This window comes from Rhea pennata, chromosome 9, assembly GCF_028389875.1.
Source record: "Rhea pennata isolate bPtePen1 chromosome 9, bPtePen1.pri, whole genome shotgun sequence".
Lineage (NCBI taxonomy): Eukaryota > Metazoa > Chordata > Aves > Rheiformes > Rheidae > Rhea > Rhea pennata.
Window position 1 is genome coordinate 1,346,554 of NC_084671.1, and position 24,393 is coordinate 1,370,946.

General features: G+C 36.4%; 1 protein-coding gene across 1 annotated transcript in view; it reads left to right on the forward strand.

The window, feature by feature from the left end:
- The window catches only part of ARHGEF26 (Rho guanine nucleotide exchange factor 26), a 60,826-nt gene that overhangs the window by 27,479 nt on the left and 8,954 nt on the right, over positions 1 to 24,393 (forward strand). The window contains exons 7-12 of the mRNA XM_062583003.1: positions 3,459 to 3,611; positions 4,128 to 4,257; positions 5,878 to 5,952; positions 7,771 to 7,860; positions 13,475 to 13,629; positions 21,497 to 21,706. Coding sequence (XP_062438987.1) covers positions 3,459 to 3,611; positions 4,128 to 4,257; positions 5,878 to 5,952; positions 7,771 to 7,860; positions 13,475 to 13,629; positions 21,497 to 21,706 — 813 coding nt within the window. The remainder of the gene's footprint in view (positions 1 to 3,458; positions 3,612 to 4,127; positions 4,258 to 5,877; positions 5,953 to 7,770; positions 7,861 to 13,474; positions 13,630 to 21,496; positions 21,707 to 24,393) is intronic.

Sequence of the window (24,393 nt, forward strand, 5' to 3'; positions counted from 1 at the left end):
TTCAGTTCTTTTTGTTTAAATGTAAGGTATGTTTTTGAATTCCAGTACAGAAATCTTTGGGGAAGGAATAGAGATAATGTCAGTAAGTCACGGATACTGTTTTTAATTTAGAAAACATCCCTGTTTTAAGATAAGAGAGGTGTTTATTTTACTATCTTAAGTAGTATTGTTGTGACCATGATTTACTGGGCATAGGCAAATTATTTTATTTGACCTTCAGTTTCTTATCATCATGCTTTCAGCAGGAAATTAGGATGTGGGTACGTCGGTATGAGAGAGGATAAGTAAGAGCAGGGTTGTTATGGAAACCAGCTCCTTCTCCTCTGCCCATTTTCTGCGCTTTGTTCACAGTAATAGCTCTCACTATGCATTCATTATATACAGCTCTGTATGTGTCAGTATTGGCAAACTCTGTGTCTACGGTGAGCTCGGATGCAAATAATCAATTCAGATTTTCTGCAGTAGTCCTGACCTTTCTGTGTATTCCTTTCATCTGCTGTCCTTTGAGTTTGTGTGCTGCTTGATCCTGAATGATAGATTTGATTCCTCAAGGTAATCATTCCTCAAATTCCTTTTTTTTTTTTTTTTTTTTTTTGGCCTGCCTATTTATAACCTCTTTTAGCTATTTAATTAGAATTTTCTAACCCAATGCAATATAGTTTTGGAATATAGTGTTCATTTAAATGAATCTTCGTTTCTAAGTATCCTGTAAGTCTTACCTATTGATGTATTTATTTAGGGGAGAAGAAGAATTAATATTGAGAGGGAGGATTGACCAAAATGATTAATATCAGGGAATTTATTTTTGTCAGGGCATCTGTTTAGGTAGAAGAACTGTTAAAGTTGGTGAGTTTTGCATTTGTAAATGAGACATAGTTTCAGTGTAACAAGGGTGAATTATATGAAATTATTTATAGCATTGTGTGTACACTGCTGCACATTTGTGTTTATACATCTAAATTTATAGAGAGTTTTAAAGAAAGTTGTGGGTATCAGCCAGAGATTAAAAGTAGTAGGAAAAAATAGCTTAAGAAAAATGTCTGACCAAATGTTAGAACATTGTTCCTGGTTATGATTACCAGATTATCAATGACTTCTTAAGGATGTGAGAATACCCTTTACAAGAAACACGGAAACTTCAAGGAGGAATCACCTGTCAAAAAGACAGGACATACTCTGTATTGATGAGATTTTTAGAGTTTCTGGATCTTGTGCTAAAAGAAACAGAAAATGAACTACATTTGCATTTCTAAATTAGTATGTATAGCCTTCAGGAGAGGAAGAGTTTTACCATATACAAACAGGACATTTCTTCTAAACAACGCAGGGGCAAGATAAAGCCAATCAGACTCTCTTGTGATGCTCCTTGACTTTCCCTTAATTGGATCTAGCTTTGAACAGAAAAGTTATGGATTTAAAAGAAGCAAACTTATATAGCTCCTTCTGGTATTAAGCAAGAGACCAGTCACACACTACAACCAATTTGTAGTTGGCTAAATTGACTGTGGTTATCAAAGTCTGATCTTTATGACAGAATCTGTCCTAAAATGTTAAGTACAAGGTTTTTATGTTAGGTCTGGTTTACGGATACATAAGTACTAATTAGTAGATTGGATGCACAGAAAGATAACCCTCGGTTCAAACTTTGATGGATGATTTTTCAGAGCTAACAGTTCTCATAGTACATGGAGAGGGGGGACACACAGGACATGGCATGGGATGTTCTCTGTCTCTTTTCTGTTGTTAATCTAATGTTTTCCAAGAATTCTCGCTGTTCCCTAACAGGATTATGCTGTTTGAGGATACTGTCATTGATGAAGCACCAGATAAATTTTAAAAGTGTAAGTTCTAGCCTGACGTGGTCAAACACCTGGTCAGCGTGCCATAGCATATAGCAAGAAGAAATGTTGTGTTTCCTAATTTCCTGAGCAGAGTAAATTGGCAGTGTGCTAAGAAATTCTTTCAGTTGTAAACATGTCTGAGTAGAGTGGAAATGGATTCCAGTTGTTGTCTGCAGGTTATGGTGGCCGGCAGCTGAAATCTGGGTGTTGTGGTCCGTGAGAAATGGTGGACTCTGCGACTTTGAGATTTTTTTTTTTCCTTCTTTGTTAAAGTGTAGAGGACTGCAATGAAGTTTCAAGCCAACTGTTAGATTTAAGTAATGGTGCATTTATTGTAGAGATCTCACTGCAGCTTAGCATTCTTTGCCAGTTAGTTCTCTGTATTTAAATAAGTGATTATGTAACATAATACAAGCCAAACCAGTAACATGTTCCAGTATCTCATGCTTTGAAAGGAGATGAATGGAGTATAGAAGAATTCTGGAGGACTGTGCTTTCCAGAACTGGCAAGGCTATTAAAAAATATTACTGCATCTCTTAAGGTGGAAAGTAGAGCAGAAAACTGTAAACTGTAGTAAGCAACGTTGTCCCTATTTTTAGATGGTGTCCTGTTTTCCATTAAATGACAATAATGATAAACATCAGTCAATTAAATCTGCTGTTAATAAGTGACAGACAGGACTTCTTTAAAAACATTATATATAGAGATAGAAATACATGTAGATATATAATGTGTGTACACACACCTATACCATAAGATACTTGTGACCGTGCGACTGGTGGTGTGAGAACGGGAATGTTGTCGGTTTCTTTGTTAATCAGCTCATTTGAGGTGTGCCTGAAACAAGATCTTGATTTCTGGTGACTCCTGTTAAACACCTGTAGCGTATATGAAAATTGTTGAAATGAAGCATTTTGTTTCCTGGTGAAATCAGAAGCACGAGAAAGAATGGAAAGCTCTCAGAGGCCAAAGGAGCTCACATAGGGAAGAGAGGAAGACCGGTGGAGAAGTTTTCAGAACAGGCATATTTAGCTAGAGATTTTAGGATTTGTTCCTATTTTAATTGTTTGCAATCTGTGTTTGATTTTTATTGGTAAATTGAACTATACAGCTTGTGATTACCTTGTCCGGCTCGGTCTGCAATGTATTTCTCTGTTCTGAGTTTTAATAGTTCACACTTAACCTGCTGCGAGGTTTTTTTGTTTCCTTGAACATCTCTAGTATTGCATCTCCTTTATTACAGGAGGAAATGATGTAGTTTTAATATTCTGTTTGAAGCTCTTTCATTTCTTTTTCAACCCTGTTTCTGGAAATTCCAGTCTAACCACATCAGCAGTACTATTTCAGTTTTGACTGCTAGAATATGGGAAGTAACTTTGTGAGCACCGGTTATACTGAGCTCTGCCAGGTTGCACTGCTGCCCTTTGGCATGTATCATGTAAAGATTTCATGTATTGTTTTGTCAAAAGGAGGGATGATCTCACCCTTATACAAACGATTCAAATTTTCCTTAGGTAATTAAAACCATTGGTTGTGTCTGGTGAAGTGTAAGATGTTGCTGGAGAGGGACTGTTGTCTTTTGGGGTGAAAAGAATAATTTCTTTTTGTTTTTGCAGATTCTTTAAAGAACTTGAAGCAAGACATCAGAACAACATCTTTATTGATGATATTAGTGATATAGTTGGGAAGCATGCTTCTTCAACGTTTGATCCATATGTAAAATATTGCACTAATGAAGTCTATCAGCAGCGAACACTACAGAAATTACTGTAAGAAATAATGTTAAAATACAATTGTAAAATCATCCTCTTTGTAATAGGAGTCAAAGGTTGGGGTATTTTGGTGCAAAACCTGTAGCTTCCAACTAAGCATGTAGTTACATGCTAGTTTTTCTTAATGCACAAGTTCATTTGAATAATTAGAAGTTAAAATAAGCCTGGCTGCATAGTCCAGTCCTATTTGTAGTCATATGTTCAATTCTGTTTCCAGTATTAAGTATAACTTTAATTTGTCAAAGCCATGCTTTTTATATATTGCGTATTTGCATGTTTGCATTCTTGCGTGCATGGGGGGCTATAAGAATTCTAAATGTTAATGATCTTCTGTGTCTAAATAAATAAAGCTGAAGGCTTAAGTCATACAGACCCCTCGAACTGTGCTTTCTCTAAGGAATAAAATGATAATGCATTTAAAAAAGCAACATTCATAATTCTTGTTATGCTTGTTAATGCTTGTAATTCTTGTTAAAGCATTCTGTTTAATCCCTCCTCTCTTTTTCTCACCAGAGCTACAAATCCAGCATTTAAAGAAGCGTTGTCACGGATTGAGTCCCATGAAGATTGCAGGAATTTACCAATGATCTCTTTCCTCATACTTCCAATGCAGAGGGTTACTCGTCTTCCATTATTGATGGATGTGAGAACAGGCTTATTTTCTTTCTTTTTTCTTTTATGTGTACATGCATGTTATTTTAATATAGGCATCTTTTTCTCTTTGATTGCTGTTTTGTTTTAATCTCTTCATATTATCTGTCTTGTACCATTTACAGGGCTGTAGATACTGGTATGTTGACAACAAAGTATGATAACATTTGTTAGCACATGCAGTCAAAAATTAAATATTTATAAGTTAGAATCTAAAAATTTTACAGTAGAGAGTGTAAATGATGCTGAAATCCAGGAAGAAGCTAGTACAGACATTGCACACAGTATTAGGATTAAAATTAAACCCTACAGTTTAAAATCAAAAACTTACCATCATATAGTTTGGAAAAGGGCCATTTTGCATTAAATTCTTATTTCCAGGAATAGTGTCATTAAGACTGTCCTAAAGAGTTAGAGTATAACCCGGAACAAAGAACTCTATTCTCAGCGTACAGGAGCTTTTAGTAGAGTGCAACAGTATTTACATACTTGGTTACCCACCAGGGTGTTACATTGTGAGATGCACCACCCCCATGCAGGCTAATGGCGCCTTAGGAAGTGTGAAGAAGTGCAGGTGAAAATTGGTGAGAAAGGTTCACACCAAGCTTTGTAGTACCCCAGTGAAGATGCTAGAATCAAATTTGTGGGTTGGACTGCCAGCAGTAATGTGTATCAAAATCCAAGCTCAAATTGCAGCAATGGCAAAATCCAGAAACAAGACAAATAACTTTCGGCTGTATGTTCATGAATTCTACACTAACTAATTTGATCCTTTGATGATTGGATAGTTACTTTGTTCATAATTAATCCAAGAACTAATTTTAGGTAAAATACCTTACGATGTTTTTGTTTCTCAATCAAAAAAGTAATTTAGCCTGTCTGTCATTGATTCAAAATGACTGGTTTTGATAGGCTGTCATCTTTATCTCCAACTCATAGAAATAAAGTCTGTCAATAAATAAAATTGTCATGTGTAAGTCGCTGATCAGACTTCTCATTACTTTCCAGCATTTCTCTTGTTTGGATGCTGTAGCTGTCTTCCTTCCTATATGCTTTTTGTTTTAATAATCTTAAATAATATTGTTCCGTATATATATTTCCATAGTTCATGTGGAGAAGTCCTAAGAGACTTTTTTTTTTTTTTTTTTTTTTTAATGCTTTGGAAGTACATATCTTCCATAGAGAGATCAGACAAAGTAGTCTGGTACAGATTTCTTACTCCATGTGTAAAACTTCAACTTCCGGGAAAACCTTAACATCGTGTTTGAAACAGGAAGAACCTAATTATGCACAACTACAATGGGTTTCCATTGTGATTTGTGTAAAGATAGAAAGGAGAAACTTTGCTGTTCCTGGAAGGGTATGGCCTTCCTATTCCACTGTGTTGCCCTGGGTGGAGATTGGCCCAGAAGTGGAAGATGCAACATTCCTCCAAAAAGACCTCAGGGAAGATGTTAGTGTCATGAAAACACTAAGGGGAAGTGACCCAATGCTTTCTCATTAACCTAGTCCATAACTGGGACTTCACCTCTTTGATTTCAGCGCATATGTACTTTAAAACTCTGTATTTGTTACCATTTGTACCTCTGAAGCAACAGAACTTTTGTTTCAGACTATTTGTCAGAAAACTCCCAAAGATTCGCCAAAATACGAGAACTGCAAGCAAGCTCTGAAAGAAGTGAGTAAGGTATGTTCCTAAAAATTTAATCTCACTGTGGAATTGTTTCTCTTCTGAGGGATTTTCTTCCTAAATTGCACTGCATGCTTCGGTCATTTCAAAAATCCATTGTGAGAAATAGCTGCTTTGTTTTTTTTTTTTTTTTTTTGTTTTTTTTTCCTTTAGTCCCTTGATAATAGATTTTCATGTTTATGCTTATTTTGCTCACCTATTTCACAGTGTTACTGGACAGCTTTGTTCTATTTGCTGCCAGTCATTCAAACAGAAAGCCATGTGATAGGCTGTATATATAAAAATCAAAAAAACCCCACCCTGTAGTACAGAAAGGAAGTATGAATTGCCTAAGAAAACTTAAGAATTCTTTCTGCTTTTGGCATATTTTAAGTAGACCATTTCTGCTTCTGTTAAGTTGTTCAAGGGTGTTCTCTTACCCTGGAATCACGAGGGTTTTTGACAAAAGTTAAAGATGGAAGAAGAGCATAGGTCCATTCACCGTGTGTAGTTTGTAAATGTCAACAACACTTAATTTTATAATAAACTCTGTTTCGTTTCATTTGAAACTGAGCAATCAGATTACCAGGTATTTTTTTTAATTGGTAAAAAAAAATCCATCTATCTTTTTTTAAAAAAAAAAAATTTTGGAAATGGAAAACTCTTTAAAACAGAACATTGTGATTTGAAAAGAAAATCTGAAGACTAGTTATCATTTTGCCTTGAAGATCTCAGAATTTCAGAAACTATGATGTGTCACAGGTTGTTATTAGATGTGATGAGTTAGGCATTCTTTATTTAAAAAACTCTGCAAGTTGAGACTAAACATTGCCTTGGGCCTTGAGCATTCCTTTCAGCTTTAAGGGAAAATTTGATGTTTTTCTTGACTAAATAAAGTGGAAGAGCAGTGAAGGATAAAAATACTAAATTGCTTTATTTAATAAAGGCCACTGGGGATCAGTTTTATGTCTAAATCATCCTCTTTCTGTTACTACAAAAAAATCCTAAACTCAGTTAACAGTGTACTGTTGCCAGCACAATTGGATTTTGCTGTGGGAACGGTATATGGTGTGTAAAATGTTCGATCTGAGAAAGAGATGAGGGAGGACAAACTCCCTGACTGATGTTGTTTATACTTCTATGTCTAAATGTTGTGGAAACCTCCCTTGATAAGGATGATTTTATCACAGGCTTGTTTAAAAAAAAAAATCTCCTGTAGAACTAAGATTTTTAGATTTGTCCTTTCCTCCAGAAGTTTCTGTGTAGTTCTATTATTTCTGTTGTCTCAAAACTGTTTAACTATTACAGTGAAGTTATGGTTTTAATACCACAAAACAACTCTTTATATAAACTTACTAAAATTGTAACAACCTAACTGTTTACTCTTTCTTTAGCAACTGTTGTACCAGAATTAGAGGTGATTTCCCTGCAGTGAAAAACTGGAAAGCAATTTGTCCTCCCAGACTTTGGTGCTGTATTAGCTTTGGAAAGGCTTCCTGGATGGTGCCGTTAGTTTGCTTCTAGTCTCAGCTTGCTGTCCCCACTAAACCAGTTGCTGCTCAGATTTCTTTCCTCCTTTCAACTCCCTAGGAAGTAAGAAAACAAAAAATAAGAAAAGGCCCATTGACTCTTGGGAGATCCTTGCATGAGGTTAATGGGAATGCATTCTCATACCTTTCCCGCTGCCCTCCTCTCCCTCCCCCTGTTTATACTTTATTTAAACTGTAGTATGCTTTAAAGTTTCCTTCTGAAAGTTAGCTACAGTGAAGTATTTTCTAGAATGCTGTTTGTCCTAAGTCCTGAATACATTAAATGTTTTAAATATCTCATCTCTAGTTGGTGCGTTTGTGCAATGAAGGTGCTCGGAAAATGGAAAGGACAGAAATGATGTACACCATTAACTCCCAGCTGGAATTTAAAATCAAGGTATGATGGTGTCTCTTGACTGTGCATTATTTAGCTTTGGCTGCATCTTAAGTTTTGATAGCTTCATTGCCAGAATAAACAAAGTAAATTAGATGGATTTGCAGAGGCTGTAATATTGGCAAGGAAGACAGGTTCGTGTTCTGGGGGTGGTTGAAGCTTGGGAAATTCAAAGAGGAACTGAAAACCAAGGAGATAAAGCCTCAGGTTGGGGCCTTGCAGGGGAAGAGAGAGTAAGAATATATATATTTTTAAGAATAAATCAGCATTTTTTTACTGAAGAACTAGGTACAAATACAGTATAATCAGACTCCAGGTTTGCCTTTGTGGCTGAAGCGCTGGCCTTGTTAGAGTTGCAGTACCTAGCAGTATCAGCATGCTATGATTTTGTGCTGTCTTACCTAATTCGTAACACTGTGCATGATGATACTGTCACAGTATATACATAGACTCACATGTTGCTCTGCCTCTGTTTCCATCCTTCTCGTCATTCCTGTCCTCTGGGCTTGTTAAACTTTAAAATACTTCTTTGTCTCTCTCTCTCTCTCTCTCTCTCTCTCTCTCTTTTTCCCTTGCATAAAGAAACCAAAAGCAGAAGATACAGCATCATTTCTGATTTGTACTAGACTCATTACAGTTCTCCACTGCAAATAGATGTCATAACATTGAACAGCATATGTGGTGCACTGACTATATATTGGAGTCTCTTGCAGAGTTAGAACTTGTTGAATGGATTAAGAAAGTATTTGAGGGAGAGAAGTTGCAGGTTTTTTTAACAAGATGTAGTTAATGCTTAATGTTCAGGATGTTAAGAAAGCTGCCAAATCCAGTGGACGCCAGGGATTCCTCGTGCCTGGCCCTTGGAGCCCCGCTGGTCACCCTGAGACCCCAGCGGTGTCTCTGCCGTGGGCGGATGGTGCAGCTGCTGCTGTCCCCATCCGCCAGTTGGGCTGCTGGTGAGGCTGAGCTGAGGTCTGGTCTTTGGAATTGTCTCCGTTACCACCTGCTTGTTAGGTCTCCGTGTCTAATATGTCCACTTTCCATATCAGTTGTTGCTTTTTTAAAAAAACCCTATTGTTATTTCTTCAAACTATTCAATAATTGTTCTTAACCAGATAACTTAATGAGCCAGGTGCTTTCACATTCCATATGCCCTTATGCTTAATGAATATTCAAGAGATTTAAAACTTCCTGGACCTGGACTTTCATGTGCAGTGCCTGTACAAATTGCTTTACTGGTGATGCAGGTTGAAAGAGAATAGATGCCTCGATTCCTGTGTGAAGCTTCTGAAGAGTCAGGTATTTGCATTGTGAAGTAGTTCTGTTTCTCACTGCAGATTGTTATCTGGTAGTATGTAAACAGATTCAGATAGATTTTCAGTAAACATGAAGCTGCCTGCAGCATGCTAAGCTGCAGGTGATTCTCAAGTTGTGCTTAGACTTACAACTGCAGTTGAGGAGAAAATGTTATGTTTCTTTTAGCATGTATTAGTATTTGTATTTTTTTGATCTAGTAAACAGTGTAACATATTTATATCACACACTAATTTTTGCAGCAAAATTGCCTATTATGGCAGGATAAAAGTTTTGTTTTTTTTTTTTTAATAACAAAGATAATGCATTGGCAGAAGAGTTTTTCAATATATATTGAATTAGTTATTTTTTTGTGCCCATGTTAATTTTGCCTTGAAAAGGTCTGTTTTTTTTTTTTAGTTATGTCAGCTGCAATAAAAACAATAAAAATTCTGACTCGAGAGTTAGCACCCTAGCGTATTTCTGTAAATAAGGAGTTATACCATTACATAGTGAGTAGTGTTCTGTGAGAATTTTTTTTTTTGGTATCATATTTGCAGTACATAATGGTTTATAGTTTCAAAAACACAGTTTTTAAAGGATCTTGGTCTGTTTTGCCTTGAGGAAATACTCTCTTTAGAGACGCTTGTCAGTTTGCCAAATTGTTTTTATTTACATACCTGGAGTGAAAACTGAGAATAATAATAATACTTACTTACAAGAAGAATAAATGGAATATCTCTTAACAAGTTTCATCACTGCATTTGCTAAGTGCTATGGATAATGTCTCAAGTCTTTGGATAGTTTAAAACAGTTTTGAATAGTCTGAAGTCTTGGGATGATCTGTTTGGATTCATTTGTAGTTTTCAAACCTAGGAGTTTTTAAAGGAACTAAGTTTCTTAAATGGCTGAAGTCTCTTGTCTTTTCTGTGGAAAGAGGCTATTGATTCTAATTCTGCAAAAGTAAGATGCACTGTGTATTTCTTCTTCTGTACATACTGCTGCTAGGAGCTCTCACTAGTTCTATGGCAATAATAGCAACTTTGTTTCTCCATATTTTTATGCAAGTTTTTCTACTTTGTGTATCTTATTAGATATAAATTCTTAATGGTTTAGACATTTTCTGTGGTTTGAGAGCTTGCCAGCTGAAGTATGAAAGACTGCTTTGGCCACATTTCAATACATTTCAAGTGCAGACAGCTTTTTTGTGTAGGAAGGAGGTGATATACATGTTGCACTCTTGGCAATTAAGGAAAATTTATATTAAAGAAAAAACTTGCTGCTTCTAGAATATAGAATATAGAATATAGGAAAGTGTGATGAACTCATTTGGAATACAGATTACAGGCATTTTTAGTTCATGCACAGATAGAAATTTTGTAATTACATTTTGACTGTAAAACAGTCATCATAGTGCTGTAATTCTGTTTTATAAGCATTCTAAATCAAGTGAACCATTTCTCTGCCTCCTCAACCTCATATAACGTTTTGAGATTTTTATTTTGTTAGTTGTAATTCTGTAGCCTTACAAGGAAGTACAAGAGAAACTACCCAGAAATCCTGTCACTTCTGCACATACTTTGTCTATAGGACTTTTTTTAATTAAGGTTAAAGGGATTTTTATTCTTAAATTTTTCATCTGTAGCACCAGAAAAGTGTTTTTTCTGCAAACATGCTTTTGTGTTCAAGAACCAAACTCCTTCATGATTTCTCTGTTTGAGAACCATCTAGCCCAAAGTCTTTCAAGTTCGTAAAGGCTCAAAAACCATGATGGCACATCAGAATTATGTTCTGATTATTTCATACTCATATATGGCAATAAGCTATTTGATTAAAAAACCCTTCATTTTCACGTCATTTTAAGGTACTGGCTGAAGCAGCTGAGTTGTGGTTCAAAGTAAGCCAAATATTTTAAAAGCCAAATGTTACATAAAACTGTGGAAATTACATACTTTGATTTTCATGATGGAACTTAGGAGTTCTGCCAAAGAGTTCACTAGGGAGCTTTTTTAAGAGTTTTGTGTCTGAGTACCAACCTAAATTGGCCTTTCATAACCTGTGGGGTTAATGCATTTTTAATAAAATGACTGCACATACAGAAAATGATACGATACGTTCTTAGGAAAAAGTAAATTGTACAGGTGGAACTCTACATTAACCGCTGATCTGAGATAAGTGAGAATGGTGATCAAAGTAATAAACCTGACTTGAAATTACTGTGGTTTTTAACTGGTTTGATTTTACTCTGATTCACTAAGAGAAGCTTGGAAAAATTAGTTTTAGGAAATACAGATTTGAAACTAAATTCTACATTTCTAACAGGAGAACATAGTAGAAAAAGAAGTTTAATAAATGAATGGATAATACAAATCTAGAAATATTCAACAAAGTTTGTATAAACTGAAAAAGAGTATGTGAGCTTGAATAATGGGGCAGAAATGTCTGAAGGGAGCCTGGTCAAGATTCAATAGAATAATATTGGCTTGGTAGTATGAAAGCAAAAATAGTAGGAATTATGTCAGATAATGAAATATGCTGGTATTTATAAGTAGGCACTTCGAAATAATGTAGATTTTGAAAGATCACTAATGAGGTATACAGTATAATGATACCAGTAGGTATCATTCAGCAACCAAGTGAAGGTGAACATTCGTTAGGTCTGTTCTGGATATAGTGGAGATACAAATCAGCCTGGAGCAGGAAAGAAAAGTTTAAGGCTTCTCTGAATTGTCATGATGTGTAATAGTTCTGAAGGGCTCCTACAGCTCTGTAATTTTAGAGGAACCCACATCTGTCACTCGTGTGTTACCTCCTGGCTGACAGCGGGAAGAAGAGGGTGCCAGGAGTTTGGTCTGGCCTTTTGCCTTCATGCTGTGGTACTGCACGGTGGCAGGAAAGCATCTTGTGAATAATAGTACTGGTAGTTGCTATTTCAGTGTCACCATAAAATCAGACCTCAAAGCTCAGAGACAAGGGAGTGGCTGCATCTAAAGGTAGGGAGTTAATATTTTTTCATTCCACCAGTGAGGTACTGTATAATATTGGCATAATATTGTACTGTATAATATTGGCATAATATTAATGGTCAAGTATTGACAAACTGAAGTCAGTTTAGTAAAGAGCTGCTAAAGTGATTAAAGGGTATGAGAAGAATGATTAAGCCTGTTGATAAGCCAAGTGAAGAAATATTTTAAAAGCATGTGAAAGGTGTCAAGAGACAGATGAGTTTGAACAAAAACAAAGTAAGTACAGAAATTTGATAAGCAAAAAGTTGCATGTAAAGTAGAAACAAAAATTTGATTATTGCGCTCCGAGTGAAGAAAAAAATTGTATGTGCCCCATAAAAGTTAACAGTTAAGTGCCCGTTGACTGCAGTGCAGGTCTTAGGCACAAGCTGTGGGCAGAGTGGATGCCTCTTCTTTTCCAGTGATACCATGTACCTTCTGTTTGAGAACCTGCAAGTTACAAGTTGTGCTGAGCTCACACTTCACTTGCAGAAGTTAGCCAAGAAGTCAAATCCTTTTTGGAAGCAGAGGAAGAAGGTACCAGGCATCCGCAGATGCTCCATCCAGCATGTGTGCAATAACCAAAATACGTAGAGGAAAAAAGTACCAGTGTTTTCACTATTTAGGGCATCATAAAGTTCAGGGCCTAGAGCTGTGTAGGAGATCAGTCTTTCTGTACAGTACCTTTGCTGTCTAGTGACAGCAGCACAGAATTGGTCTGCCAGAGGGAGCCTGCCTGCAGTGTGGCACTGCAGAAGGCTCCCTGCATGACAGCTCCGCTGGGGTCCGTGCTGGCAGCAGTCACCAAGGTCAGTGATTGAGGAATCCTGGTAACTGGGAGAGCTGCCAGCACTGCAATGGACCTTTGTTCTGGCATCACATGTCGTGGTACAGCTTCAGACATGATCTGTTCGCTGCATCACCAGTCTCACTCTGTTTTAAAGAGGAAAATCTCTCTCTAGAAGAGGAAAGATTTGTTGCCCAGTGAAACAAAAGGTCCTACTGTGGAATTGTACAGGATGGATTGTACGTTAGGACCGATCTAGCCTTGTAATCTGTCTCCATAAATTGTCTGTTCATTTTTTAGCTCAGATGAGCAGTTAGGTCATGGGTATGAAGAGTGATTTTTTTCAAATTTTCATGGGCTGTTATTTGTCTATTGTATGAATGATAAAGATACTTTAAATCTGGTTATCAGTGTTCTGTGCTTATACTCAAGATTTCTGAGTTTACTCAAGAATTTTTCCAAATCTTTACTACTCTGATTAAAAAAATACCCTAGCTTTGGAGGATTGAAGTGTTATTTTCTTCCTTTATAGCCATTTCCGTTGGTTTCCTCCTCACGATGGTTAGTGAAAAGGGGTGAATTAACGTCTTATGTAGAAGACACTGGACTTTTCTCTAAAAGAACGTCCAGGCAGCAGCTGTACTTCTTCCTCTTCAATGATGTCCTCATTATCACCAAGAAGAAGAGGTAAGAGCTTCACCAGCATAAAATTGCCTTTGTGTTCAACTCATTGAATCACAGAGAGAACAGCTGAGTTACAGCTGTCTGTTAAAATTATCATGACTATTGTGTGCATCAACCTGAGGGAAGTGAGAACCTAAACTTCCTGCTTTGGAAAGGCAAACTTTGTTGTTCATTATTTACTAAAGAATAGTTTATTGCATCCACAGCACTTTTACATGTGTTCTAGCCATTTGCTTGTTTGAAAGAATGAAGAAAATTCAGAAGGAAGTAAATGGATTTGGTCTATTTGCAGCATAAAACAGGTAGAAATACGGACTAAGCACGTTTTAAGTATAGTCAACAGTTCCGAAGCTGTTTATATGTTTTAGTATACTGTGGCTTAGAGCAAATGCGTTATGAAGGTATTTAGTTTCTAATATTGCTCTATTAGACTGCGTTTAGAAATGATAATCAGTTGTTAAACAGGAGTGATTTTTGGCAAACTGAATTGAAATGCTGAATTGTCCAACAAATTTAGAAAATGCATCCTTTACATCTTAGCAAAGGGGGAAGTTTTGTGTAGTAATTCTGTCTCCTCATCACTCTGTCCCTTGCTGGACTATTACTGAAAATGATATATTGGAGACTACTTCAAATAGTCTCTATTTAACTTTTTATCACTAGATTTGAGGGGAGGGTCAGAATAATTTAAATTTAATGGAGTTTGTCTTCTGTTGGTGCTATTGATAGTATCTGACAGATAAACCTTAGTCCTAAGGCTAAAAATAGTTTTGAAGAACAATTATTTTGCTTTTGGGTTGACTAATTAAGTGAAAATAGCTTTTTTTTAATAAGACTTCCTTATGTAAAACTTAGATTCCATAACTTAAAACAGAAATGTTGAAGAATAAGGTGTAATACAAAAATCTGGACAGAAATGCTAATCTTTGAGTAAAGAGAAGTGTAATTTGTTCTCTCCATTTTTGTTTAAGTGAAATTATTTCTGTATAAATGCAAAGAAAAGTGAATCAACTTCTCCCAGATACCGTATTGCTGTGAACATGTTCCTGAGATTCAGTGTTTATCCAAGTTTGTGTAGAAATTTTTTTTTAAAATTCCTTGTTATAACACTGGCAGCACATCACAGAGTTGTATCACACATTTTTTAAACATTCCATTTCTTTTCTCATAGAACTAATGTTAATATATTATTGTGTTGGTAGCTAAGTAAATATTTGAGTTGAGGAAAACAATGAAAAATCTATTATGTGTGTTGTTACATTGTTTATTGGTTTCCTATGTGATGGCTTGTTGTCCAGATTATAAGCAAGATATTTATAACAATGTACCCTATCCAAACTTCAGTGCTCTTGATTTATAACAACTTCTAGCTGTTGGAATTGCTAGTGTCCTAAAGGGCCCAAAAGTGAAAGCTAAAGAAAACTCAATGTCAATGATAGGATTTTTGTGTTCGCTGTACAAAGACCCTCTAAACAGATAGGACTATAAAGGATTGATCTGCAACCTTCCCAGCTATTTTGACCATGAAGCATGTGCTGTGCCCAAGTGAATAAGTTTACTAATAATATTTGAGGTTTTTAGTGACTTTTTCTCCCACCCACAGTGTGGGCTCTACAGCAATGCAGAGAAATATTGGTTGCTAGTTGATTTTAAATGTTTGTGTTTTCACTTGAGCAATTACTTTTTCAGAAGATTCTTAACATTGCACAAAAAAAAGAAATAACTCCTCAATACTCTGCTAAAACGTAGTGCTCCAATCATACAGCTTTACCCTTTATCTGAAAAATTGTTTTCAGCTCTCCTGTCTGAGCAGTTTGCCAGTTTGTGGAACCTAGCTCACACTGTCAGGAGTGGCTCAATCCCAATTTTCTAGAGGCCAGGGGTGATGGTACTTGTCAAAGTAGTCATTTTGATAACTAATAAATAATTGTAGCCCAGAAAGATGTGGTGTTCATCACTGTTTACATGCTCATATCAAGAACAGTTTTCAGTGTCAGAAGCATGTTTAGTACAACTGCATTATAAATATTGTCACAAACAAGCATTCCAGAGACCTTCTTACCATGAGAAATACTACATTTTAGACTAAAAAAAAAAGGGGGGGGGGGTAGGTCTTGTGTTGCTGTGTTCTTAGGCATGTTCCACAGAGTTCTTATGTTTTAGTTTTAATATTAGTTTATTAATCATAATTTTCCCTAGCTACAATTCCACTTTTTGATTGAAATTGTAACTGTCTTTTCTGCTCCATTAAGTCAGTTAAATGGAGTTTAGTTACCAAAAATCCCTTCCTTTTTGTGGACACTGTGGTGCTCTATCTCCTTGCAACTGTGAAGTACTTTAGAGGATTATGCTTTTAATGTCTGTTGCCGGACAGTCCATATTATATATAAGCATATTGTATCTCCCTTGAGAATCATTCAGTGTGTGATTTTGGCACTATAAAGCAGCGGGATAGCTGGTTGCTTCATGACACTTTCTCTTTGAAGAAGTAAGGCAAACAGCTACTGAATAATCCTGAAGATCGTCTGTTGGGGTTAGCACAAAAAGGGACATAGGAACTTGCAACCTGTGTCTTTCTATACAAAATCTTGGAGAACAAATAAAAATCCTTACCTTTCCCCATTGCTCAGCTTTTAGTTAACTGGGAATATTTTTTCCAGTTTATTAGTATTTTCTTGTAGTGCCTCTGCAGTGTAGCCACCATCTGCTTTTTTAATGTAATTTTTTTTTTTTTTTTAGAATACAAAGAATTACAAATACTGGCAAGAATCAGGATGTCCAAATCTTGGCAGAACATTCTAGATTCCACTTATAAATATGGTTGGTGCATTGGAGAGGAGGACATTAGCTAGTTTTGTTATGCTAATACGGATGTTACGTGGATCCAGGCATGAAGCGGAGCTGGGTGATACTCGGATGGCTCAACTTTTGGTGCCTGGTCATTGCCTGGCGCGCGTGTGCCGTCAGTGGAGAAGGCAAGTTCCCGAGGAAGGAGCTTCAGTTATCTTGTCTGGAAGAGCATCTTTCTTTAACTACTTAGCTAGCTTTGGGAGGTTAACCTAGACCTGCAAAGTTAAATGTTGTAAATACTCTGCAAAGACCTAAGTGTACACTGTGACTTTTAGATGACCCGATGGTTTCGTTATTGTTGCGTATTCGGCTTTGCGGTAGTGTTGCTGAAACATCACTGATCCTACTCTTTTGTTTCTCATTCTCTAATTCCATACTGCTTTACTCCTTTTTGGCTTTTGTTCTTTTTTTATTTGCCTCTTTGCTGTGAATTGCTATGAATTGCCACCATTTTGGCCATGAGATCCATTACAGGGACCAGTAAACCAGTAGTTCATGTTGACGTAAAAGGATCATTGTTGGATTTTGAACGTAGTATTCTGACACGAGCAATAATGTGCTGCATGCTTAACATCTTAGAGGTTTCTTTTCAGGCCTCGTTACAATTCAGGTAGACTATGATCTGATTGTTGTTACATGGGTCGTGTTTGGGAAACTTGCTTTCTTTCGGGCTTGTGAAGAACTTCTATTGTACTTTAAGTTCCGTAGACGACAGTGATGCTAGTGCTTTGTAGAAATACGGGATACCCATTTTAAATATATGTATTACTTCTGGGTTTGTACGTGTTTCCTTTGTAATAAGGCTTTGCGCCATCTCCCTCTTCTAAACCACGAATGTGGATAAAGCTACTGTTTTTCGTCTGCCTCTCCTGCACAGTTGATGAGCGTCATTGCTGGGCTTAGGTGTGTATTGGTCTGTTGCCATGCGCCGTACAGTATCTATAGTGAACGCTTCCAGCAGCCCAGGGGGGTTAGAAGAAGACCAGGCTGCAGAAGAAGTAACTGCTCTGATGCCTGGCGCAGGTTTGGAAGCTGGCCCTGTCCCTGGCAGGGGAACAGCTCAGCTCAGCTCAGCAATTCACCAAAACCTACATGCGTCCTGTTCTGCGAGTTCCCTCCTGGGACCGTGAAGGTCTGCTCATGTGCTGCTGCCTAATGCTCGGAGCTGCCTGTGAGCTGGCTCTGTGTTGTGCAGACATTGGGAACTCCAGAACTGATAACGTTCTGGTACGTACAACTGAAGTAAGCGGCTTTCTTCAGCTATTCAGAAAATGCACCACTTCTCTTCTGAGTGCTTTTAGAAGGTTTCAGATAAACTGCAAGGAGACTTGTATTTTTGTATGAGTGTACAGTTATTGAATATTCTGTTTGTTTTCCATAGTCCCCTAAGGATATCACTAGAATCCTGTCTGTTTTAATGGCTGTGTGGCTTGTCAGGTCCTGAGAGTATCTTGACACTGGAATGTAGCTGGACCTCATGCACTGGAAATCACCCAAAGGTTAAATAATACTGTGGAATGTTACCTGCTCACAGCTGCTTTCAAAACCAGGCATTTACTCCAGGTGCCAGAAATAATCATATAATTCAAGGCAACCACAAAGTAATTTTTATGAAACACAAAGAATTTCAAAGTAGCACAGCATCTTCACCTATTATTAAGTATTACTGAAGAAGATTCATAAATTATTTGCTTTTATTTTTTTTTAATATATCATGGAGTAAAGGAAATAAGTGTGTGTGGTGTGTTGATGAATAGGTGGCCTAGGACAGATGATAATTTGGTGATATAAAATTTGCATGTATTCTGTTGTTCTGGGTTCTGAGCCTAAATAAAAGTTTAGCAAAATACTACCTTAAACTGCAAATGAATACAAAGATACTGGTATTATCTGATAAGGATAATTTTTAAGAATGTGTTAAATGTTACTCATAAAAAACTTTGTTATTTCAAATCAGAATATTTTGTTGGATGGAGATGAGAAATAAGAAAGACCTGTATATTTAGAGCCTACTGTCTTCTCTTGGACAGTGTAAATTCTTCTTGTGAATTAATATGTAGCAGACGATAGCAATGTGTCCCCGAGCCCCTCAACGAAGGCAAGAACAAAAATACTTACTAGAAGGACTAGAATGTAATACTAATAGAACTTTGTTGGTCATTTGAGAATGTAAATAGCTGTAATCCAATTGTAAGTATTTATCTCACAGAACAAAAGTAAAAAACAAAAAACAAACAAACAAAAACAAACAAAAAAAAACACTCCGCAGAATTGAAATAAGAACTTTATTGGTTCTTACACCAGGTGCACTGGCAGAAACTATTAATCTACAAATACAATTTGCAAGCCTATTACCATTTAAGAATACAGGAATTTTTCCAATGCTTCGATCATAGAAATCAGTAATATCTAAGGTTTTGAGTTACAATCTTGCTAAGTTGGAATTTAGCAAATCTTTTTCTAAAGAATAAAAATAAGAATTTTAAATACCATTATATTAAATACTGAGGTATTTGCAGGCATTTTTCCTGTCAGTTAGCAAAATGGGTAGACTGTATCTCAACAGACAGTTGGTCATCATCTGTCTGTTTTCTAATAATTGTTGATAAATGAAAAATATGCTTCATTTGCACCTGCCGGAAGAGGTGCATGTCATCATTAGCATTCCAACGGATTTTAATTCCAGGTGTTTGGGATTTGACTTATATCAGTTCAGTACAGTGAAACTGATCTTCTCAAGCATTATTTTAAGTTAGAATATTTTAATGAACCACAGTAATCTGAGGCTCAAGCATAGGTTTTCATCGCTTCAGATGGAGAGCACAGTAGACTTTGCTTTTGGTTGGAGTATATATAGTTGCGGTATAGAATTTGATTTATTTTCAAATATGGAATAAATATAAAATGGAAATTTTGAAAATTGCATTTGTTCTTCTATTGGGATCTTATTCATAGGCATTTACCTAGAAGTAAAGTTATGTAGACTCAGATAGTCACATAATTATCTTATATCTAGAAGACACAATTTGATAAACTTTGGCAAAAAATGCTGTTCTTGCTAGCCAGTTAAAAGAGGAATTAATGCAAAATATGAAAATCTGAGCAATGTTTGCCTATAAGAGAGAATTCATTTTATGCTTGTGTAAGCAGGGTTTTTTCCTCTCTTTTCCTGTTGTACCTATGTAGGACAATTAATCTGAAAAAGTTTGCAAGCTTACCCGAAAGTGAGGTAGCTGGGTGATTATCTGTGATCTGTATTGATGATGCACGCTGCTAAACATGCAGATGCATGCAAAACAATCATGGGAAATTCACAAACAAAGTGGAAACAAAAAGGCCTTTTCATGTAGCTTCTTTTTTCTTTGTTAAACAATTTCATTTCTTCAATATTTGATCTGGGTTCTTTTAAATGTTCATTAAACTATGTTTCAGTAATGTAAAGATTTAAGGTTTAATTGCAATTTGAAGATTTGAAAATGCACAATTATGTTTCACTTGAAAAAAATTGTTTCCAATATTGCTTTAGATATGAGTAAGTAGTGAAAACAGTAAACATGGGAACTAGTTGAACTCCTTTTAGCGTGCTGAAGAACGCTGCTTAAGGTGTCTGGGTATTTTGTAGTTGAAACATCTTTTCATAAATGAATCTTAATGGATTGAAGAAAGGGAGGGTTGAAGTTATTGTTCACTGCTCGTGTGCAGCAGCTTGTAAATAAGTGAGTCTTGTCTAGATGTTCTCCTGCCTTTGCTGCAACTTCAGAAAACCTTGATTAGCAACAATGATTTGAGACCTCACATTTAGAAATTAAAAAGGCTTTCTTTAGGGAAGAGTGTATATTTTCTTCTAAGTCCTTATGTTAAAATTAGTATGTTATAGAAACATACTGCATTTGTTGAAAGATTTTTTAATTGCTTCTGCTTCTCCACTTCTAGAAGCCTAAATAAAACCAGTGCAGCAATTGATACAAATATAAGCATATGTGCATATGTTCATATGAAGTTACTGATACTTCATACTTCTGTTTCCTGGTCTGTGGTGTCCACTCTGTGTGTGCCTACCGCTGTCTGGAATGTCGGGCTGCTCATGTGCATGCTTTCACGAAACTACATGGGAAAACTACCTTCGTGTCCTTGCAACACAGTTCACCGTGACTTAAATTTTGACCTGAAAAGAAGTTCTTAGGTCTTCTGTTCTTTGCATTAAACATGTTATTGTCAGCTAAGACAGATTTTCTCTACACTGTCCACTTATATTTCAAGCATAAGAAAAGCAAAGCTTTTAACTTGCACCATTTCAGAGCATTTTTCCAGTAGCCTTGGGGAAATTACTAAGCACATGTAGCAATATCTATTTGTATTATTTAGAGTTGAGACATTTATTTGCAAAATATGCGTGTGTGGGGGGGACTTTTAATTTGAACAGTGTATTTTGCAAGATGGATAGGGTCATGCCCGTTTTTAAAACTCACACTGTTACATAATTGAGAACCCTGTAAAATAGCTTTCAGTGTAGACCTTGTACATGCAGATGGATAAGAAGTATAGAAAAAGTTATCCTGTATTTAAAATCAAGATTTATAGTGCTTTACCTGTAAGCAGGATACACATTTGTATTTTTGTAAGCACAGGAAAGGGGAAGGTGTATTCTGTTTATAAAACATTCTGAAATAAAGGTCTGTCATTCATTACAGAAGAGATACACAGTTGTATACAACTGCTGTGCCTGTTTTCACATTTACTGGAGTAGGTTGAACTTACATCGTCTCAGTAATGCCAAAGTTAATTAAGTATGCTACTAAATGAAGTTTCATTGGGCTTAAAGAATGATCTATTTTGTGTCTTGGAAAGGAGGTAGTTTCAAAACCAAAAACAAAAAGATGAAGATCTAAAATGTTGGAAGAATGATGTCATGTTTTGTAGTTAGAAGTGGATTCTTTTACTGAATTTGCTGCAGGTACATTTAATGAAAAATTACCAACACTGAACTTCTGGGATTTTCCTTCCCTTCTTTGTTTTGCAGTGAAGAGAGTTACAATGTCACAGATTATTCTTTAAGAGACCAGCTGTTGGTAGAACAATGTGACAGTGAGGACCTGAATTCTTCTCCTGTAAAGAACACCTCAGCTATGCTGTACTCACGGCAGAGCTCTGCAGCTCACCTCTTCAGATTAGCTGTCCTCAGTAACCATGCGGGAGAGAAGGTGGAGATGCTCCTGGGAGCAGAGACTCAGTAAGTAGTTACAATTTCTGTGATTGTTCATGTGATCGTTTGGCCCCTCTGCACCCCTAGTCAAGGCAGTATGAAATACCCAGCTTCTGTTTATTTGGCAAGTTAAAAGCAACATAAAACCCAAAGCAAATAACAGCAGAGGTCCCAGGCAAGCACTCTCTGAGGTAAGTCTGATGACCAGTGACTAAAGGAGGATTATTGCAGGAATGATCCTGTGTTTGGCACGGACCACTCTTGCTCAGTGACACGAGCACTGACTGTCACCAGTCAGCTATCATGATTTACACTCTTCATAAGGAGTGCATGCTTTTAAAGATGGGCGGACCAACAGAGTTGGTGTTCTGCTTTCTGATTTCTTTAATGAGCAGCAGGACAGAATGTGTGTGCAGCTTATATAAGATGCCATAGATAACTATAATAAACTTCTTTTGAAATAAAATAGACACCCTCCAAACTTAGTTCAGTTTTTCTAATATAATGCTGTCACTGAAGAACTCAAGTGGTTATAAATTGAGATCATGTTGGTCTCATTTTCTTTCCTTGATCTCACAACACAGGGATAATAGGAAATTGAATGTATATGGTAAAATTCTGTAAACTGAAGTATCCATTATAAGGTGCTACTGTTCTAGGTCTTCAAGACAAGAATTTGCTATGCCTCAGCCATGTAGCTTGTCAGCTTTGTAGCCCGGGAATAACAGTGTGGCTGTGCTTTGCAGAGCTTTTTCATACCATCACTGAGAGAAGTAACTTGAGAATCTATTAGAGGGCAGAATAGATTGAGAAGGGAGAAATGACAAACAAAGCTTCACTTGTATTTCAAACCAGTATGGTCTAAAATGGAGTCCTGGTCACAAAGGGAGTGTACTGATCTTCTGCAAACAGTTCCGTGTATCTTTTAATCCTATAGCTGAATGGATTAGTGTGAAATTGTTGGTGGTGTTTTTTCTCAGGTAATTAAGTAAGTAACAAAAAATAATTTGAAGTAATGTAAAGAAATTTCACATTGGTGGAATGTTCAGTAACTTCCAGAAATAAATGCCTTCCAGGTGTAGAGGGTTATCTGATAACCTAACAGCTTGGTATAAAAATGCTGCTCTCCATAAAATAAACAGGGACCAAAGGTCTTACATTGAACACTTCATATTTTTGCAAGAGGAGTTGTTAATTGATACAGCCGTTCATAAATGGTGAAGACTTGTGCCACTGTCTGCATGGAGGGAATTTTTGGTCAGAGGGAAAGTATGTAAGTCAGCATGATGTCCTTGAAGTCCACAGAGAAACACAACCCATCAGGCAGCCCATTGAAAAACATGGCAGTGGCTCTCCAGAAAACATTTAACTTTAAAATGTGTTTGCCTAATTTATCTAAATAATAGTTAAATCTGTAACTAAAAAGATAGTTAAGAAACAATTCAGGGCATTAATTGCTAAAATCTGGACGTTTAAACATGTTATTTTTGCTGGTTTTGACAACTTCCAGTTGGAAATGAGGAGGAGGAGAAAACAGAGCAAAAATAAACTTTCTGCCCTGAAAATCTGTAGATTTTTAAAATTGCCCCATTCTGCACTTGTGATCTTAAAAAGGAAACCCAGCTTTGAATGCTGCCTCAGCATAGCTGATAGGGTTGTAGTTAGGAACCCACTTGGAAGAGGAGAGATTCATATTCAGCTGTCCATCCTCCCTGATTCAGAGTGAAGTGGAAAGAGCAGTGATTGCAGTCTGCCTTTACCATATCCCAGGTGGGCTTCTTCACAGTTTCAATTTTCAGTTCTAAGGGAAAAAACAACACTTCTCTAGGAGAAAAGTGTTAAAGTTCATATAACCTTAACAGTCCTGCATACTTAACTGTGTTCCCTTCTATATAGTACATACCTGTCATTTAAAAAAAATCTATTTTTGCAGGGCTTGGTACTCGTATAAACTGAAGTAATACTGGCATGTAAATTCCTGTCATTTCTTCTTTACTGTGTGAATTTTTCTAGTTGTAACACAGCAAAATTTCTTTTATTTGCATGTTGCTAAATCAAAGAATACTTTACAGTAAACACTGTTCCTGACACAGTCAAAGCTGAACAGATTTGTAGGTTTTAGTGCAGGACACAGATGTACCTGCCTTATCAGGTCCCATCCAAAGCTCAGTAAAGTTAAAAGGAGTCTTTAGCGCCATACCAACATATTTGAGACCTAAGTCAACCAGTCACCCAAACAACGCTCTTGAGTGTTGTTCCACATCAAACACAAATGTTTACATCTGACATTGATAACAGAAATAATATAATTATCTTCAAAACATTGACGCTGTTTTTTAAATCTGATATAATTACTGTACACCTCAAGAATTAATAGTTGATCAAGAGGTAGTAAATAATTTACATTAAATGGGTGAGTTACCTGGGGAAGAAGGAGAGAAGACTGGGGTGTGTTTATGTGAATTTAAAAATCCTTACAAAAGATTTAAAAGTACGACTTAGTATGGAGTAGTGGGATTTACTAGTAAGCCCTCCAAATAACTGCTGCTTCAGCTAATTTGATAAAGCTATTTTTTTCTTTATGTACAGCATGAAATGGGAAGGAAAAAAAATCTCATTTAATCATGAAAGATTGAAAGAAAATAGATTAAAGGGTTTTTTTTTAATAAGAAAATTTGTATGTCAGTTAGATGTAAAGAAGATGATTGCAAAGG